This window comes from Miniopterus schreibersii, assembly GCF_964146895.1.
Source record: "Miniopterus schreibersii genome assembly, chromosome: 4".
Lineage (NCBI taxonomy): Eukaryota > Metazoa > Chordata > Mammalia > Chiroptera > Miniopteridae > Miniopterus > Miniopterus schreibersii.
Genome location: NC_138105.1, coordinates 94919372 through 94940337, shown reverse-complemented (window position 1 = coordinate 94940337; position 20966 = coordinate 94919372). Strand labels below are relative to the sequence as shown.

Below are 20966 nucleotides of genomic sequence, written 5' to 3'. Positions count from 1 at the left end.
TGTGCACATGGGTAAAAATACAGGGCGGGGCACAAGTAGGTTTACAGTTATTCGTATGGAAAATAATACAGTAATTAATAAGTAACATTACAAGAGTAAACTCTGTTTTGTGCACTCACAACTGTAAACCTGCTTTTTCCCCACCCTGTACACTGAATTGTACTTTTAAATTAAATGCTCTGTATATATTTTACTGCCTATATATTATACATCAACAACAAACTTTTTTTAAAAAAAAAGGAAAAAAATGCAAAAAAGGAGACAATGGAATTCACTCCCAGATGTTTTCTCTAAGCTGCTCACAGGTGACAGACCTCATGACAGACTGTTTGGGGAACCTTCCTGCCATTGCTGAGCCAGGAGGTGGGCCAACAGTGCACAGATGTGATACCCCTCCCTCCTAAGGGGTGGGCCAATATTTTCTAGGGTGTCTCAAAACACAGGGATACCAGATAAAGATGTTTAATCTCGGAGCTTCCAGCTGCACCGCGTTCCTGCTGGAAACAAGATCAGCGGGGCCTCTGGGAAACACTCGTCCCAATTCGTAGTGCTGGAGAGGAGGGCGGCTTGAACTAGATCTGAACCTCAGATGCTGTGCTCTCCACCACCACGCGGGCAGGACAACACATCTGACGTCTGCATTGTCTTCTGCTTGTTTCGCTTAAAATGGGAGCCCTGGTATCCTCCCCTTTCTCGTGTTTAAAGCGTAATGCTCTCCAAGCAGCGGAGACCAACAATGCTTTGTTATTTGTAATAGTAACGTGTAGGCAATGCTAAGGGGTCATACTACCATAGCGATTCATAACAACAAAAGCAATAGTTAGCTGTTAATGCACTTTGCGTATGTTGCACGCTTTTGCTTGGGCACTCTGCATGAGGGACTGCGCTGAGTGATTTTTAAATATCATTACCTTGAATGCTCAAAACAACCCTGAGACTATGTCGTATTCATAATATTATCACATAGAGTCGGCAAGCAGGTGGGCTGGGATCCACACCCAAACTCATCTATGTCCAGAAACTGAGCACAGCCCTACTTTTCTGCAGCTCCACTTTCCGTGTCACTGGACCAGATCGCCCCCAGACTTCCCAGATTCGGCTTCTCTCAGCAGCCCGGCACACTGTGTCCCACCATCAGAGAAAAAGTTGTCCCACCTCCCACTCGTGATTCAAAGTTCTGTCACTGGTGGGTGAATACTGACCTTCACCACTTCCTCTCCATCCACAATCTTCAATTTCTCTAAATTCTCCTGAAGTAGCTGAGGCTTCATTCGCCACTTCAGCAAACCCAGCAGGCCCACTGAAAAAGAGCCCAGACAAGTACAATTACTATTAGCGGCCTAAGCTGTCCATGTCGGGACCCCCTGTGTTTGCACAGATACACACACACGCGCACACACACGCAGACACCTCGATGGTTCCATTACCGTTCTGGGTGAGCTTTGTGGAGCACACCAGGGTAGAAATGGAGAACACATCCCGGGAGCTGACAGAGAGCCCCCCCACACTGCTGGAGCTTCGACTCAGAGTGGCTCCCTTGTTTTCCATGTGGTGTCGATACGAAGGAAGAGTCAGGTACGCGCTGGCATCTTCCATCTTCTTACTGTCCCCCTGGAAACAACACCTTGGTTACTTCCCCGAGCCAGCGCTACACAGAGCTTGCAGTGGCCACATCACACACTGTAAGGCGGGGAGGGTGAGAAATAGTGAGGAAAACGCCAGTGAAGTAATAAACATCAGCAGGTAAGGCAGAGCTGGTTTTCCACAAAATAGGCAGGAACCCAAGGTTTCATTCATGGAAAGGGGGTTGATCCAGCGAAAGGCTCTGTGGACCTCATTAATGGCAAAAGGAAATTGAAGATTCCCAGATAGGGCATTTTCATTCATCCTAAATTTTTTGAGATCTTAATACACATGTGCGCCAGCAAGGTAAGAAATCAGCTTAAGGAAGTTAATAATAGCAAAGACAGTCCTGGGATCTAGACCCTGTTCTACCATTCACAAGTCTGTGTCATCTGGGAGACATTCCTTGGTCTCTCTGTGTCACATTTTCTCAGGATTAAACTGAGGATTAATCATATTACCTGCTTCCCAGAGATTCTGAGCAGACTAAATGGCAGTAACGGACACAGCACACTCAGAGTGTTACACGCGCGAGTCCCTCGGCATGTGAAATGAACAAGCAGACGTAAGCATGACAAGAGTTAGCATGCACGGAGCCCTTACCTGCCTACGTTCATTTCATTCAAGCCTCACAACAATTGTAACTGTCGTGGACACTATTATCCTCATTTCACAGATGAGGAAACTGAGGCTTAAGGAAGGTAAGTTGAAAACTGACTGCAATGGGGCCTCTACCCACAATGAGTTTGCAGTCTGTCGAGAAAGAAGGGCTTTTAAGCCAAGAACTACCTTGATAATGTCCCAAACGACAAAACATATCAGTTTATTACTGATGAAGCTGTATTTGCCATGCAGACCTCAGACCAAAAAGCCATTCCAGCCTCCGAGGGTGAGACAGCCAAGAGCCAGGGTCTGACGCCTGCGCCCACCGCCTGCCCTTGCCCTGTTTCGCAGCTGCAATGCTGCTTCCAGCCAGGAGCTAACAGAGGCACCCTGCTGTCACCAGAGGGGTCATGGGAAAGCACGCAGATATGATCAAGGTGAACACTTCCCACTTCTCAAAAACAGTCTAAGTCTCGTGATGCAAAAATAACGATGGCTGACATCTGCACCCTTTATGCATGGCCCTTTCACGGGGATGATCTCCTTGGCTTGTCGTGAATATTACCATCGTCACTTAGGAAACGGAAACTAAGACTCGGGGAGACACGTGAGATGGGTCCAGGTTTAGTCAACAGTGGGATCGGGACCCCAAATCCTGCTATTTTCCCATTGGCTACAGTGAGGCATCTGTCGAATGTCGTGCTGGTCTCCTACACATCCCAGAGGTCCTTTCAGAGGCGGCAGTCCTTTCTGTGTGTAATAACAGTCTTTTCTATTTATGGAGTGTTCCATGTACCCACCCTTGTCATGTTTATATAAACTGCTTCATGTCATCCTCACAAGTATTCACTGAGGGCTCACAGGTGGGGAAACAGAGGCGCAGAGAAGCTAAGATCTTATACAAGGCCACCCATCTGGTAAGCCGTGATGTGCGTGATCCTAGGGTCCCTGTTGTTGACAACTAAGTGATCTCACCATATCCCTTTTGTTTCCTGTGGACCCCCCTCGCTGCAGAGTTACTTCCAACTCATGGTACCTTTAGGACAACCAGGTCATGGCACCCGTCCTGCAGAGTTGTCCCATCTTCCTTCATCAACTTCACGTAGGACATGGCGAAGTTCTTCTCTCCTTTATCTTTAGCTGGAAATGGCACCATGAGGTCAGAAGAGGAGACGGCACTTGGGCCACCCTGCCACCCCCCACCACCACCTTAGGAGAGCCGGAGAGATGCCACTCAGTCGGTACTCACATTCCAGGGACGACCGATGTCGAAACATGAATCGCAGATGGATCCTCTGCATGTCTTCGATGGGGACAGCCACCTCCACAGGCAGAAACCAGAGCTCAGGAGACCATGCATTACACAGCCCTCCCCATTCCCCCAGCCCCCAGAAGGCAGCCTGGCCATTTAACCGAGAGGGCTCCTTACTGATTTATTACCCACCCATCAAGGCTGATGAACTGTAAATAAATTACCTAAGAACTAGCGATGAAGAGAAAATAAAGTACCAAGTGTAATCCATTTGGCAAATTGCAATCCCAGCCAATGAAAAGAAGTCTGTAAATTATAGCAAGGGGAAATGAATCTCCCCAGATTGATATAAAAGTCACATAACTTTAGCACAGGATGCGATGCGCTGCAAACCGCACAATGCACACCTTCCTCGCATGCTGCCGGAGTTTGGGCGGCGGCTACAGGGCTTAGCGAGTTAGCAATGGGCGTTGGGGGTACAGTGGAACATCTGCATTTATGAAAATTCATAAAAGTGCTGGACCCACTACTATCTGAGTAAATCCTGGGGCTTGTCACTGTCCTTGTTTGGACACACGTCCAGGTGCTTTGGTCCCTGAGAACACCGAGCCAAGACCATCACTCGTCAGTCACTGCAGTCTCACTGTCCAGGGGGTGGTCTGCTGCTCCCCTGAGTGAGCTACATCGGGCCTGGCTCTGGACTGCACCCCCTTGCCCAAAACCTACAGCTCTCTCTGTAATGTGCAATTCAGGCCGAGGCAGAGAAGCTCAGCTTCCTGAGAGAAACCACTTTGGTTTTTAAAAGGGACACGTTTACATTGTACAGATGACTATTAAAACCCAAACAGATGCATAATTTGGGGTGCTTTCTGCTCCAGAAAATGAAAATTGAGCCTGAAATGGTCCACATTTGTGTGTTTCAAACAGAACAAAAGAACCGAGGGCCTCATGGGCAGCTGCAGTCCAATCCATTCTTTCCCTGCGTACTGAATGGTGACTCTAAGCTACAATCATGCGAGGAGCTGGCCATACTGATGAAGTCCCTGCAATTCAAAGAGCTCATGGTCCACATGGGGTGACACGTAATTATACCAACCATGGGACAAGGGCTAACAAAGAGATATAACTGGGGTGTAAGAGAACACAGAGAAAACACCACCCCGGTTCAATGGCTTTCTGAGCCCAAAGCTGGGCAGGCCATCATTGTGAAGAGAGCACGTACAGGGAGACCCACCACCAAGGGAAACAGGGAGACAGTGAGGAGGCAGGAACCTCAGGTCTGAGCAGCTACCCCTGAAAAGTAAGTCATGTGAACATCTTAAGTTCGGGTTCAGAGCACAGGGTAAGTCAAGATGCTACTAGGTGAAGGGCAGAGATATTCGAGGCTGTGATCGAGCTTCACTGTTCACTGAATTAATCCAGACTCTTCCAGTGCACGATAGTCCCTTCTGCTTAGTGCGACAATCTGGTGATGTGGATATTTGCGATTAATGCCACTTCCGCCTGAGGCACCCTCCCAGTAGGTCATCTTTCAGGTGTTAAGTGGCCTTTTATAGCCTCAAATTGGCTCACAAGCTCTGTCACTCCTCACTGCTAATGTCACAACATAGCTCAATGGGTTGGGTACCACCCACGACAGGACCATCTGACAATTGCAAGGAGGCTAGGACCTGGGCCAGTGAAGAGAGATCATGAAAACCAGAGGGCTCACCCACTGGGCCACCGTGTCCACTGCCTGACACACCACTAGACACTTGCTGAGGTACTGCTTCAGCTCCCAGGGAGGTGGCTCAGAGCCCCGGGATCCATGGTTGCTGCTATTATTGTAATTTATTATTATCATTACCTTGACAGTTTCCATCCACCGTGGCTGTTTTACTTGATAGTACACGACAGACCGATATTCATTCATGGGCTTGTCCCCTGCTCCCACGCAAATGGCATTCTGACCGAAGGGGGGAAAAACAACAGAGAGAAAAAAATGCTACAGAACTGCCATTTTCTGTGCTTGGGTAATTTTGGTCCCCAGGTCTAGGTTGGCCTCAGGACCTGGGAAAACCCTGCCTCTCCCAACCCTTCTGCCAGGTACCCACATGGCCCTTCTACATTACAGATTTATACATGAATGTCCCCAGGCCCTAGAGCGACAGCTGCTTAACTACAGAAATTCTATTACTTGCATTCTGGAAGCCGCTGGAGCGCGCCGGGCCGATGCGGCGGCCTCATTGTGAATGGTAACGGGTCCTGGAGTTACTGCATGCTGCCAGGCTGATTAATCCTATTTGTTTCCTAAGTCTGACTGTGCACAAAGTTTACAAACAGGCTCAGATCAGTTGGGCAGTAGTAGTGCTGATGGATTTCTGATGCTATCTCACCAAAGTGCCAGCGGGAGCTGGGGAAGTGGAGGGAGGAGCTCAGGCTTCAGACAGACACTGGCAGAGGGGGCCAAGGGAGCCCACGATTACACAGCATTTTCCAGGCACCAGACCTGTGCTCAGCTCTGGGTTACGGGCATGAGTCAGATATTGAACCCGACATGAGAGTTCAGTCTGGTGGAGGGATCATTAGATGAGGAGACAGGTCACTAAGCAATGTGATGTGATGACAGACATATGTATTTACTACTATGGGGCAGAGAGAAGAGACACTTAAGCTCCAGCTGAGGACTCAGGGAAGATTTCTCAGAGGCGATGACAGCTGAGGATCTTGAAGAAACATCCCAAGTAGGCTCTGAGCAGAAATGCAGGAAGGACATTCTGAGCAGGGTGAGCAGAGAGCGAGCATACTTGCATAGGATATTTATTCCTTGCCATAAAAGTCATGCTCCAAGTAACAGGAATTGCCTTCTAATGGAGTATGCCGGCCCCTAATTCTCTCTGTGTGTGTTCATTCTAGTTATTTGGCCACCAAAATAGATCTAAGCTAGGATCACCCAAAAGAGGCCTGAGTATGGTTTTTATACCAGATCAGTAGCTTTTAACCTCAAGTCTGCAGAGACTCGGGCATGTGAGGATTGGTGATGCAGGTCTAAGTCCCCAAATTGTAAAACCGTGCCTCTCGGCATTTCTGTGGTGAGAGAGTCCATGCTTCTCACCAGGTTGTATCAGATTCTCTCCGAGATCCTTGACACCAACCCCTCCTTCCCTTTAGGTTGAATGACCAAAGCCGGCCACCTGTGGGCGCTCTGGGCCCCGTGGTGAAGCAAGCTGACCTGTGGGGAGGAGACTCCTGCCCCTCTCCTGGGAAAGCTCCCTCTTTACTTCTGAGCTACAGGGAAAGGATGAGCTCAGTTTAATATTGACTGATGGTCCTTGCAGCCAAACTGAATCCATTTGAAAGTAAGGATATAGTGTCCTTTCAGAACTCATCTCTTAAAAAAGCAAGGATAACCAGTGAACTGGAAATAAGGAGATATGCACAGCTCTCCTGGTTTTCACTGGGAGGAGGCCTTTCAGAAATTCTTGGGGCAGCAAATTAAGAACATGCTTCCAAGGTTTATCTAGCCATTCAGAGAGTTCTTTTTGTCTAGCGTCATGCTAAGCCCTTTACACACCCTACCTCACTTAATTCAATCCCCATAACCACCTCTGATGATTACTGTCATTATCCCCACTTCACAGCTGAGTAAACTGAGGCCCTGAGAGATTAAGTCACTTGCCCAAAAAGTAGCAGAGCTGGTACTAACTATATCTCAGACCCTCGACTCTTTGTCCAGTGTTCCTTCTAGAACACCTTAGATGCCTTCCAGCCTTCCAAGATTTATATCTAGTGACATTTATAGGTTTGGAGTTTCTGTAGCGCCAGTGAATTCCATCTAGCTCATAAAATCTGAAAATACACATCTATCTCTGTTGAAAGTAAAATTGCTGTATGGCAGGCAACTGAATTGCACAAAACTGTCCTGGTGATGAAAAAACATTTTTAAAGTTTTATTATTTACTGATTTTTTTGAGAGAGAGAGAGGGAGAGATCGATCGATTTGTTGTTCCACTTATTTATGCATTCATCAGCTACTTCTTGCACGTGCCCTGACTGGGGATTGAACCCGCAACCTTGGTATATTGGGATGACTCCCTAACCTACTGAGGTATCCAGTGAGGGCCTCTGATGATGAAAATGTTTGATTGCGTAAAGCTGGAGAAAAGTCTCAGTGTTATTCTGAGAAAGGCCTGAGACCGTCAACACTTCAGAGGTGAATTAAACACGGCCAGATGTATCTAGAGAATATCATGATCAGGGACTGAGGGCAGTTTTAGGGAAAATGTATATATTATATGTCTCAACTAAGCCTGTTCAATAATTTCCCCCGGTGCCTGCCCCTACGGCCCCCAATTAACAGTTAGGAGCTCCTAGCTGGCTTTCAGTCAGTTGAAGAAAACCTGAGCAGGAATCGAGAAGCCTGGAGGCTTCAATGCTGACTTGGCCTTGGCAGACACACCTCAGCAGGCGGAAAATCAGGCTCCTAACACAGGCCCTGTTTCCCTGGTAGAGATCACCTGAGGAACAATGACACCGTGACACCAAGGGTGTGAACGCACTTTGAAAGTCGGAAAGCGTTCTGCGCTGACAAGGCAGCCTCATGGGGAGATGCCTATTAGCATCCACGAGGCGGAAATCAGGCCTGGAGACCCCTATACCCCCCCAGTAAAGACGGTTGACTGTAATGAACACCTATGATGAAGATTACCTCATTTGACAGCCACAAGGGTAAGGTGCCACTGCCAGTCTCACTTTCAGACGGAGAATCTCAGGCATTAGAGAGATTACATAACTTGTTCAAGGCCCTCCTGCTAACCTGGGCTGAGCTGGGCTTTGAGCCTGGCTGTCTGGCCCCAGAGGACATGGCCTGCACCCCTACACCACACTGCCCCCCACACCCCACCTCCACCACCTTAAGCTAGCTGGTCTCAGAGCAGCAGAGGTTCTTCCTCCCTGTTACCAAGTATCCGCTGCATACCAGGGGCCTTCCACCTACCAGTTGTTTAACCTGCAACCCCACGAGAAAGAGATGCTTATTTCTCTTTTAGAGACGAATACGCTTGCCCAAGATCCCACAGCTAATAGGAGAGACTTGGACCTGAGCCCTGTCTGTTAGATCCCAGAGCCCACCCCGTTAGCTTCTCTGCTTTGGCCCTTCCTGAGCAAGGTCGTTGAGGCCCCAAAGTGAGCCAAGGACAAATACACCCTGCTCCGTCCTCGGGCCCCGCCCCGCCAAGGGCACAGTGCACCTGGAGCAGGAGGAGAGGTCAGTACCCCTAAAGGGGCCTGTTTCCACAGGAGCCCACAGTCTCAGACAGGAGTGTCCGCGAGTGCCACCTGACACTTAATTAGGCAGCAATATTTATTTCTGCAAAGAGAGAAAGGAGAGCTTCCCACAGGCTTCCTTAGCAATTTTCAATAGTCAGTCAACCGAACTCCCCCATAACTTCCCTAGCAGATGAAACTGCAAATTATCGCCACGGCCCGCAGCGCCTCTGCCCCTCAGCCCCAGCACAGCTGCTTATATACTCACCTGGGATGAGTGCGGCTGCTGGGGCATGACTCGAAAGGGTAGCAGGGACGGGAGCAAGAACGGTTCAGACACAAGATACGACTCCTGCTTTCCTGTTACCTGTTTCCTCTAATATGTTGTTTGGCAACATTGGAGGCAAGCACATCAGTGGCTTAAAAACTGAAGCTGAGCCCTAGGTGGTTTGTCTCAGTGGTTAGAGCATCAGCCCTCACACTGAAGGGTCCCGGGTTCGATTCCTGCCTCGGGCACGTACCTCTGTGGCAGGCTCGATCCCTGGCCCTAGTCAGGGCACAGGCGGGAGGCAACCAACCAATGTGTCTCTCTCACATCGATGTTTCTCTCTCTCTCTCCCCCCTTCCACTCTCTCTGGAAAAGCAACGGAGGAAATAACCTCAGGTGAGAATTTAAAAAACACACACACAAAAGAAACTGAAGCTGAGGTTGAAAAGTTCTCTAACAGGTAGCCGGATAAAAATAACTTCAAGGCAATGGTCCACAGATCCGGGAAATGCAAATCCCCTTTCAGATAAAAACCCTCTATTCTTCCTTCGTGCTCCTTTGAGCAGAGTGTCTCTCAGTTATTTTACTTTTCAGAAAAGTTTCAGAATCCAACAAAAAGAGGATGAGTGAAATGCCCAGATTTTGCTCAATTAGATATTAATTAACGAGGCCAGTCTTTATGAACAAAAAGGCAACTGTGGGGATTCCTTTAAAGTTAAAAAAAGAAGTTGATAGGCTTGGTTACCAGCCTCACTTTAAAATGAGAAGGGAATTGGGTAATGTTTTAGGTGTATGTGCATCACAGTGAAGTGTTTAAAGAGGGCCAGAAACCTGGAATCAAAGCGCCCCTCTGCCTGTACCAACCTCCTGACCTTGGGCAAGTCGTTAGCTTCCCCCTCTGTGACATCGGGGGTAACAAGCGTGACGCGTCGTCCTTACCGTGGTAGCTGGCACACCGGAATGCCCCGATAATGCTAGTTATTCTTAGGCGGAGGGAAGCAAAACCTGCCGAGCTCCAGGCCCCGGGCCAGAGCCGATGACTGATCAATGCTCACACCCCCATCCTGCTGGGCTCTCTGATCACCGACTGCGGCCTACGGGGAACCTTGGCCCGCATCGCAGCTCCCACCGAGAGCAATTTTACTCTCAGCTAAGTGTCCCGAAAGGAGACACTGAGACGCAAAACCCTCCCGCACACCGGGCACAACCGCTGACAACCTTAAAGGAACTATAAGTGGGTAGATGTGAACACACACGGCCGATACCGTGCGGGACGTATGCCTCGTGAACACTCAGAGCAGCGCGCTTCGCATTCTTGAACACACGCGGCTGCCCGAGACCCAGGCAGAGGGAGGCTTTCCGCCCGCCCCCGGCCCCGGCGAGCACGGCCTTGGAGCAGGTGCCGGGAGCGCCTCTTCCGAGCACAGCCTGAGCTCCCCCAGCCCAGGGCTCTGTATTCTTGATCCCGTTTCTTGCCGTGAATTTTGCCTGAATAAACCAGCTCGTGTTTCAACGAGAACAAACACCTTAACTGCAAAAGGCTAAACTACAGGGTGAGGCCAAGCGAACGTAGGAAAAAGAGGAAGAGGGGTCAGGAGAGGAAAGGAGCAGGCCCTGGCATCTGCTGGGTGGAGAAGTAGCAGCACGAGGCCCCATCATGAGGCCCCATGGTGGCCGCGGCCTAACCAAGCCCTACGGTGTAGGTCACGCCACTCAGCGCCATCCGGAGGCAGCTGGCGTTCAGGGGGCAGAACCGGGGGGTGGGCGAAGCAGCGGCGCCCGAGGGGGCCTCGTCCCCCAGCGGGACAGCAGGGCTCCTTACGGACAAAGTCTTGCCATCCTCCGTGCACACACACATGATCACTTCCATGTTCCTCTGCGTGGTCTTGTTGTACTTGTCGAAGTCGCCCTGCAGGAGCGTGATGTAGATGTCGTTTCTGACGTCCCCTGGAGAGAGAAGGGCGCTGGAGCCTGCGCAGCTGGAGAGACACGGACTAGAGGGCGAGGGGAGCGAGCGGGAGAGGGAGGGGGTGCCCCACCGCGGTGTCTGCTACCGGAACTGAAATCAGAACTGCTTGGAACAGGCATTTTACCTCATCGGGGAGGCTGGAGAGGTAGGTAACAAGGGGATGGGGGGACGCTAGGCCGCCGGGTGCTGAGAGGGAGGTAGGATGGCCCAGATTGACCCCACGGTTCTCTCCATTAAAATCATTTAATTTCCATCCTCTAGCGACACCTTCTGGGAAGGCGACGGAAAGCTCCTATTGAACTGATCTCGGCCCACTAATAACCGTGGACACTCACAGATCCTTTACTCTGCAGAATGTTGTTCGCGTGTCCAAGGAACACAGGGTCAGGGACAAGGTGCACAGAGCCTTCAGGGATGGGGGGCAAGAAGAATTGAAAATCCCAAGGGGGATCACAAGAAACTGAGGTCTCGGGTAAAGCAGGCAGGAAGAAATTACGACACGGGCCCCAGTGGGCACCAGGTAACGGTGGAAGGAAGGGGGAAAGTCAGTGAGAGCAACTGTGGACACGAGTCAGAGACACAGGCGTAAGATAAAAAGGGCAGTTTCAAGAGAATCTCATATAAACTCAGTGATCTTCCCTTTATCACGTACACATTGGGAAAGTGTTAACAGTAGTGGTTACTTCTGAAGACAAGGACTTGAGGGAGCTTTTAATGTTTCACTTTATACTTTTTCAAGCTTTTTGAACATTTTACAACAGGCATGAAGTCCTTTGGTAATTAAAAAAAATAGTTTAGGCCCGGCCGGGCGTGGCTCAGCGGTTGAGCGTTGACCTAGGATCCAGGTGATCGGGGTTCGATTCCCGGTCAGGGCAAGTGCCCAGTTGTGGGATTGATCAATGACTCTCTCATCATTGATGTTTCTCTCTCTCTCTCCCTCTCTTTCCTCTCTCTGAAATCAATAAAGTTATATTTTTTAAAAATAGTTTAAAATTTTAAGAGAATGATAATATTCTCCCCAAAAGAATGGACTTACTCTATGTGCAGTAAACTAGTAAGGATGCCAGGATGAGTAATTAAGTGATGAGCAAGTTGCTGAACCCTATATAAAGTCTATAGAGTAATGGTGTATGAAGCACATAAAATACAACCCCATTTGTGGGTGGAAATGCATGTGTATCTTTGTGTGTGTGTGTGTGTGTGTGTGTGTGTGTGTTTATTATGAGAATGCATAGGGGATTTCTGTAGCTACAAAAATTGTTTTCAGTGGTTACCTTCAGGGAGAATTTAAAGAAAAGCCATAGAAAAGGAAGCAGCTGATTCTGTAAAAAGAAACGATTACAACCAGCTGGACCACGGCCCGCCCCGGGGGAAGCCAGACCTGGCATGATGATCTCCGGGAAGCCCAGCTTCCTGGCCACCACGGTGGTCCTGTCCACCAGGTGTGGGTAGTCCTTGCGGATCTGAATGATGTCACCCACGAGCATCTTCATGGTCACCCAGAGGCCTGCAAGGGAAGGCTCACCGTGAAGAGCCAGCTTCTTCAAGGTCTTCGAGGTGTTCTCTCAGCCTCAACCCCTCCCCCACACCGGCTCTCCCTTGGGCTCCTTCTGAAGGAGACCCCCGGGAAGCAGACATCTGGAACCTGACATTCCAGGTTTGCATCCCACCGGTTACTTCTAGCAGGGTCAGCGTCTGTCAGGTGGTCCCGCCTCTCTGAGCCCAGCCTTTGCAAAGTGGGGGTGATGACCACCTATCTCACAAGGGCGAAATCACATAAAGATACCTACTGAAGTGCCTGACCTACAGGAGACAGTGGGACGTCTGCCTCCCCTTCCTTTGGGCACCGGGCCAGGCCTCCCGGCGTCAGGAGGCGCGCCCCATTCCTTGCAATGGTCTGCCTGGGCCGAGGGCCGTCTCCCCCAGGGCTCGGGGGTCCGACCTGTTTGCTGAGGAGTCAGGGCTCCTAAGCTAGGAGCCCGCTCTCAGTTGGCACTGTACCTTGCCCTCCGCTGTCTCCCTTGAAGGTCGTGACTTTGCCCAACATGCTGTGCAGGAAGTCACTCTCGGCCGTCACCCTGGGGAGGAGAAGAGCACACAGCACTCACAGGGGGCCCTCGCGCGGGCCCCAGGGGAAGGGCCGGGCTCCCAGGGCGGAGATGAACAGAAAGTCTCTCACGGGTGGAACGGGATGAAGTGCTGCTTTTCCTCGTCGCTCTCGGCTTTCCCCTTGACCACGTCTGTGATGTCCATCACTAGGCAGAGCAGAGAAACCAACAGCCTCAGCGCTCCTGCCCCAGGGAGGGTGGCGACGGGCCGAGGCTGTAGGGCACCAGGCTGGGTCGGGAAAGACTAAGAGGGCAAGCCAGCCCGCGCCGGGCGATGCACGTCGCCCGTGCCCATGCCCGTGCCACACAGCAGCTGGCACACCTCCGGGCAAAGTGGGCTCGGGGGTGGGCTGCGAGCTCTGCAGGCCATGGCACCACCTGCGAGAATGCGGCTCAGCAGGAGCCAAGGAGAAAGGGTCGGGTGGTGACTATGGAACTGAGCAGTTGGTTCTAGATTCGACCTCTAGGTATCGCGCGTCTACTGTGCTTGCTGTGGGATCTGAAAATCCAATGAGATCTATTCACCCTCTTTTCATAAACACGCTCACAGCACAGACATGTAACTGTAGGAGCCCTGAACCCCGTGGTTCCAGAGGGACCCTGCATCCTCAGAAACTTCTCCTTAACTCAGCCGCTAAAGGTCCACAGAACCAAGGTGGACCGCATTAGAGCAGGGATAGAGAAGTGATGGGGGTGAGGGGGCACTGAGAACAGCTAGTCAAGTAGAGCTAAATACCCTACTCACATGATATACCTCAATCACCCCAGGCCCTGTCAGGGCGCCCCTGGAATTGCTCGAGTAATAACCAGTGACTAAATTTTGCTCAAGAGGGGAGTTAGGGAGCCAAGAGAAGGGGGGAAAGTGTTATTTGAACCTGACTGACCTCTACTCTCTCTCATTAACAGACCTCCCCCCCCCCCCATTTTCAGTGAGAATGGTTTGGGTGAAGCAATCTCCCTCTGCCTCCAGAGTTGTTTATAGGACCTGGGTGATCAGAGGACCACATCCCCTTGCCCAGAGTAAGGGCCCTGGGGATGACCACATGACTGTGTTTAAGCTCCTGGGGTTTCTGCTGAAATTAACAGGAAAGAGGTGCCTTCTCCCCCTGGATTGCTAAGCTGGTAGGATGCAAGCTTGGAGCAGCTAGCCAATACTTTGCCAACTAATTGGAAAGCCATCTTCAGAATAAGAGGATACAGGAGCTGAGAGATAGAGAGATGTAAATTTATTTGAGTTCCTGGACCCAGCTATGCCTGAAGCAATCTTTCAGTTATACCAGATTGCTGTCACCTGAAACCAAAAGAGAGCTCGGACTGCAGCAGAGGGACAAAGACACATTTTGAGGGAAGGTGAAAGAGCCCTCACCACCTTACCAGGAACACTGTGAGGTCAGGAGTGTTCCTCATACAGAACCAGAGCATTTTAAAGCAGATCAGGGACCAACCAGGCCTAAGTCTCTCATTTTTCAGATAATGAAACTAAGAGGAAAATCCTTGCCCAAGATCCCCTAGCTAGCTGGCAACAGTGCCAGGTTAAAAAAAAAAAGATACAAAACAGCTCAGCATAAGCTAAATTCTTCCCCTCCGCCACTTTGCAAGCAGTGCAGGGGACCAGCTGAGAGCTGCTGGTTTGTGATTACGCGAGATCAGAGTATTCTGACGTGAGGAACCAGAAACCCTGGGTTTAGATGTGGCACGCGGGGAGTGTAAATGGTACATGACTAGAAATGTATATTTTAATAAAAAGAAAGAGCATATCCAATTGCTGTTTCCATAGGTATTTAAATTGTGTTTTAAGGGGGAAAAAAACCCCACGCTTTAGTTTAAATAAGGTGGGTTAATTAAAAGAAAATACATTAGGTAAATAACAGTACAAGTGATAGTCCACTATAACAAAAACCACAAGTGTGGGACAACCGTAACAAGGCCTTGGAAAGCCGGGGAGAGAGGCGCGGAGGGCAAGGGAGTCGGTGCGGGCCTCCCAGCGCCCGCTTCCACCTGGGATTCAGACGTGTGGCGGGTGGGGACTCACTCCGTGTTACCGCATTTCCAGGCCTGAGTATTTTTTAAAATGATTTGCTCTGTGTAATTAGATCCCACCCGTGCTGGGGAGCCCAGCGCCCACGGCTCAGACGGCGCCCTGCTCCCGGCGCTCTGCCCCAGACGCGAGGATCCCGTTCCTCTCTGCCGCCACCATGCGTCTGCACTGAGTCACCAATCATTTCCATTTAGTCACCGGAAATGTAGGTATTACGGGCTGTGTGACATAGCTTATGGGGGGAGGGGGCGCAGCGCAGAGCAAGGAGGAGAGGGAAAGAAACCGTCTTTAAAACGCAACCACATGAAACGTGCACTCCAGGGAAAGTCAGTGGCGTGTCGTGTGTCATTCATTACCTGCCACCCCGAAGGGCCGCCTCAGTCCCTGCGTGCACTTCTTTGTGTTAGTGTCCTTGAGATCCATCTTCCCAACTCGGACTATTTGACAAATCAGGTAGATCTTATCCCTGTTGAGGTCTTTGTTTCCGAGATCCTGGGGGGCAGGAAATTGAACAGTTACACATCCAGTGTCTGAAGGAAAAGGGGGGAAAAGGCGACCGAGTGGCAGTGAGTTCTGAGGACGTGCTGAGCACTCAGCACACGTGGACTAATCATACAATTGGTCCTGGCGGAGGCAGGAAACCCAGCATCGCACCCACCCCGCAGGCGAGAGCGGTGAGCATCGGGAAGGACACTGGGTGGCGGGATTCTGGTGCCCAGTCCCAGTGCTTCCACCTCAAACCGACAGGAAGGGAAGGTCAGCGGTACAACATCCGTCACGTGGGCGGGATCCCTGCATGCCAGCTGATGGACCTAAAAAATAGCATTTTCTTCGCACGGCTGCATCCGTTCCATCATTGCGCAGCTCCTCCCAAGGAAGGGGCAAAGGAGGAGAGTGAAATCCGGGGTTCCCATTTCCCGGGCACCTAACGTGAGCCTATCACGCTGTTGTGACACCAAACATCCCCTTCTGTTGTGTTATATCTCAGAGCTTATAACACAACAGAAGTTTCCTCTGGCTCAGGCCACGGGCCCAGTGCAGATGGACAGGGCTCTGCTCCGCTCCGTTCTTTACTCTGGGCCCCTGGCTGATGGATGATCTCGTCACACAGGTGCTCCCACTGTCCCCTCAGCAGGGGACGGAAGCATGGCAGATCACTGAACAGATGCACACCACCTCAGCTTGCATTTCATTGGCCCAAGAAAAGTGTGGGGGAGCGCTAACTTCAAGGGGGACATGGACACGCGCGCTCACTCTGTGCCCAGAAAGAGGACACTTGAGCTGGTCAACTACACCAATGTCTCATTCACACGCTAAGTGGTTCATGTCATCGTCTTATTTGATCCTTGACAATTTTCAGAAGTAAATGCTATTGTTGCATTCCCATTTTACAGATGGGGAAACTGAGACATGAGGAAGTTAAGGGGCTTCCCCAAGGTCATGCCCTTAGTCCATGGAGACACTGCCCAGTCCCTCTGACACCAAAGTCTGTAAGCCTAACCACCACCGCCGTACATCTTCTCACCATCAGAAGGGCATGTGGGAGGAAAATGTACCTGGGCGACCTCGGCATCTGACTACCCTGCTCAAACCTAAAGCTGCAGTGTTCCCAGGACCCCCTTCCAGCTGGAGTTGGCAGGAGAAGGGACATCAAGCATGGTGTTGGCAGCAGAGCAGAGAACCCTGGGTAGGGCCTCACTGGGGAACAGCTGCTTCTCCTCCGAGTTAAGCCTCTTGCTGGCACATGCACTGGGTACAGCCTCCCTGCTCACATCAGAGCCAGGGTTGGGCTAAAGCAGCCATCCCCGGCCTCTCACTGGGGCTGGTGTGGGAGGAGAGCGAGGGAGGGGTGCAGAGTCCCTGGGAGCAAGACACAGCCCCACATGGTCCCCACCTCCCTGCTTGGGGGCTGTGACGGTTAAATTTTATGCCTCAACGTGGCTGGGCTGTGGTGCCTGGTTGCTAGGTCGCACGCTAGTCTAGACATTGCTGTGAAGGTATTTTATAGGTCCCATTAGCCTCTACAGTCAATTGACTTCAGGTAAAAAAGAGTTCCTTCCATAGTGTAGGTGGGCCTCTTCCAATCAGTGGAAGCTCTTAAGAACAAAAACTGAGGTTCCTCAGAGAAGTGGGAATTCTGCCTCAAGTCTGTAGTATAGGAATCCTGCCTGAGTTTCCAGCCTGCTGGCCAGACTTACAGATTTCAAATTTGCCAGCCCTCATAATCGCATGAGCCAAATCCTTAAAATAAATCTATCTGCCCATATGTCTTATTAGTTCAGTTTCTCTGGAGAACACTGACTGATACAAAGGCTGTCCTTGCACCGGCTAGAGGAGTAGACAACTGCTTTCTCACTTCTCCAAAGCCTCCCGGCTGGGCAGGGAGGGAAGGAAGGCAGGGGAGGAGGGGACTTTCAGACTAAGGATGGCCCGCCACTCATTTGCATTCCCTGCCTTGCTACATAGGCCACTGAGGTTGAGATCCCAGTTATCTTACATCCACACGGTTGGATAGCATCTTCCCTGGCCTGCCTGACTCCTCCCTCCAGCCCACCCTGACATCCCCTATGAGCCCATCTTTAGAAGCCACATTTATTATTTTATTTCTCTCCCCCAACACTGTTAATAGCTCCCTATGTCCTATCTTATTAGTGCTAATCTTCCCCGGCTGACGTGAAAAGTCCTAGACATAATATGTTTCCAGCTGTCCTATCCAGCTGATTCCCCACTATTCACTGCAGGTAAGTACTCTATTTTTGTCACAAAGATTTCTTTATTGCTCCACAAACACACAATGCTCACTTTCAACTCTGAGCCTTTCTTCCTAAGCCCCCCGTCCGTACCTCTGCCACAAATGCTTATGGCTTATTCCTCTATGTAGCCAAAGCCTTTCCATCCTCAAAAGCTCAAATCTTGCTTCCTTTATAATGACCTTCACCTCTAATTACTTCTCTTCTTCCATTGGGATTTTTCACAGCTTTGAATTGGTATCTTTCAGAGGCAACACAGAGCCACTGAGGCCCTGGCACCTGAAAGGTTTCTCCTTAGATGGTATGGGCTAAATTATGCCCCCCCCCAATTCATAGTTGGAGTTCTAAGCCCCCCAGTACCCAGAACGTAACAGTATTTGAAAATAGGCAATTAATTCACCCAATAAATATAATAGAAAAGAATCAGTCCTTATAAAAAAAGAGGTGATTAAACTGATATGAGGTTATTAGGGTAGGCCCTAATCCATTTTATCCTTATAAGAAGAGATTAGGACCCAGGCACAGAGAAGGAAGGTCATGTGAAGACACAGGGAGTAGGTGGCCATCTGCAAGCAAAGGAGAGATGCCTCCAAAGGAACCAACCCTGAAGACACCTTGACCTTGGACTTCCAGCCTCCAGAGCTGTGAGAAAATAAGTTTCTGCTATTTAAGCCATCCTGTCTGTCCTTTGTAACGGCAGCTCTAGCAATTAATAACCTAGATAAGCCTATAAGGTTCCTGGGTAAGCCCCATTCCACCCCTCTTCCCTTTGCTCAAAGAAAGACCTCGGATCTCTAAGAGCTGCCCATCAGACACCCTTGGCACTACAGAATCTGACATGTTATGTAAGCACAGCAAAAGGCCTGAGCACAGGTTATTCCCTAAGGGTTTATAAACGAGCAACCTTTGCTCAGAGCTGTGTTCCAATCTGTGGTGTCTCTCAATCATTTTACTTTGGCCTTAAAAACTCAGATGTGCTGGGGAAGCTGAGGCAGGGCAATGAAACTCAAAACCTGCATCACCTGATTTAATAATTAGTGTTCGGTCTTGTTTCCCACATGTTGGCAGCGACCCCCAACCTGGGCAAGGTCTTTGGGAACCTCATGGTCTCTGCTGCTCTCCCCCTCCAAGGCCAAGGGAGGTGAATGCTTGTGAAGCAGACAGAGGGGAAGTCCACCATCGGCCCGACCCATGTGCCAGCTCCTCAGGCTCTGCTCCCAAAGAGGAAACTAGAAAGAGCTAATATCCAGAGACAAAATAAATAAGGAGCACGCCTGCCAAGTCTTATCTCATCTCTAACTTAAACATCACCTCAATGCCCAACAGAAAGCAACTCCCAGTCAGACGTCATCACGTCACCCTGTTCTAATTATCTACATGGCACAAACTGCTTTGTGACATTCCCCTTGTTTATTTATTTCCTTACTTTCTGAATTGCCCACATCAGGCCACGAGAGCAGCGGCCTATCAGCTTACTTGGTGCTGTATCCCCAGCAACGAGCACAGCCCTGACCCACAGCAGATGCTCACGGAGCAGCCCTGAGTCAATAAGAGAAGCTAGAGAACCATGACCTTCCTTGCCCCGAAGTGAAGGCTCCCACCATTTCAAGAGAGGGAGGTGCTGGCCTTTGGAACCAGTCAACCAAGGTTCTCAAGTTCATTTGCTGTGGGAAGGAGAGCTGGTGGCACAGGCAGAATTCCATGAAGGCAGGATCCCATTGCCATTAATACTGAGCGACACAAATTTACGGATGCCCTTTCCCGTGTGTTTACATCATGAGTTGGTTCTCTGCGAAATGAACCACTGATTGATTCCCTGTCCTTCTCCCTCTTGTGAAACATCTGTCTCCTGGTTTAATCAGGAAGCCCCAGGGGACTCTCCTATTTATCAGGAAAATAAATAGGCTCCTCCTTCTGACTAAGAATAGATAAGCAGGATTGAGGCACATTTATATAAGACAAGGAAACTTTGTCCAGGCCATTAGGACCTATGATCTTGTTCCTCTGGCCCATTTTTTAGGAAATGACAAACAAAATAAATCAGCTGCACTCCTGTCTAATTGTGACATAACATAAGACATTGCATTTAATGGGCTGGAACTGGAAAATTATTGTAGAGCAAGGTAGGTTAATCTAGCATGTCGGACACTCCTGGATCAAACTCATCAGTATGGCCGACGCCCAAATCCCTCCTGGCTCCCCCTCTGTAACCTCCCCGCTAACGCAGGCAACCCAGGGAAAAATACCATAAACATTCTCCTCCCCAAAGGAGCTTGCAGACAACACCAACATCCTTAGGTGCGTTAAGGTCACATCCTTAACACGACCTTGTAGAAACAGAACAAGAGAGGGGACCCTGCTGGAAATAACCCTTATCTCCTTATTTCACTGCTTCTCCTTTCCAAAGCTAAAAAGCCTGACCACTCTCAAAAAGAAATCATCCAAATGACAACTGATTTCAACATTCCTCCATATGTCTTGCTCAGTGAGCTCTGGTATTTAGAAGCATGACCTGTAAGATCTTCAGTCATCCACGACTTCATTATGTTCAGCATATCCAACTTACCAAGGCAGTTATTGTTCTAGGAAGGCCTTTTTTTTTTTTCTTGAGATATTTGAGAAAGGTTTTTAGGTCTAAACCAAAGAAAGGTACTCAGGTTAACCATGAATTAACCAGCAGATCGCCATAGCTGCTATACCCAGTTGACCCAGCTGACGGCTGGAAGAGGTGGGTGCTTGGTTTTGTTTGCATAGCGCTCTGCGTGTGTTCTCTGTGCGGGTGAGTGAGGAAGAGATAGGGAGGGGGGAAGGGAGGGGGGAAGAGAGGGGGGAGGAGAGGATCCAGCTTCCCAACAGCTTCCACGGGGCACACAGTGCCCTTCCCGGCTCTGAAGCTCTGCCGAGAGCACGGAACACGGCTCTGCATTGAAGCCAAGCCCCCTCTGGACCAACTGCCCAGCCTCATTTCCAGGATCCTGTCCCTGTGAGTGTGGAGCGTGGTAATGAGAAGCAGCGCACACCCACCGTGAAGACCACCTTCAGGTTGTTGAGCATCTCGATCTCCTTCGGGAAGCCCCTGCTGCCCCATCGCACCAGGTAGTTCTCACTGTG

At 50.1% G+C, this 20966-nt stretch overlaps 1 protein-coding gene across 1 annotated transcript in view; it reads right to left on the bottom strand.

The window, feature by feature from the left end:
- DOCK2 (dedicator of cytokinesis 2) overlaps positions 1-20966 on the bottom strand; it is a 345160-nt gene that overhangs the window by 283593 nt on the left and 40601 nt on the right. Inside the window, exons 9-19 of the mRNA XM_081135683.1 lie at positions 20880-20961; positions 15462-15597; positions 13139-13214; positions 12961-13037; positions 12341-12466; positions 10813-10937; positions 5325-5423; positions 3476-3548; positions 3263-3366; positions 1428-1611; positions 1203-1300 (exon numbers count right to left, since the gene is read on the bottom strand). Coding sequence (XP_080991809.1) covers positions 1203-1300; positions 1428-1611; positions 3263-3366; positions 3476-3548; positions 5325-5423; positions 10813-10937; positions 12341-12466; positions 12961-13037; positions 13139-13214; positions 15462-15597; positions 20880-20961 — 1180 coding nt within the window. The remainder of the gene's footprint in view (positions 1-1202; positions 1301-1427; positions 1612-3262; positions 3367-3475; positions 3549-5324; positions 5424-10812; positions 10938-12340; positions 12467-12960; positions 13038-13138; positions 13215-15461; positions 15598-20879; positions 20962-20966) is intronic.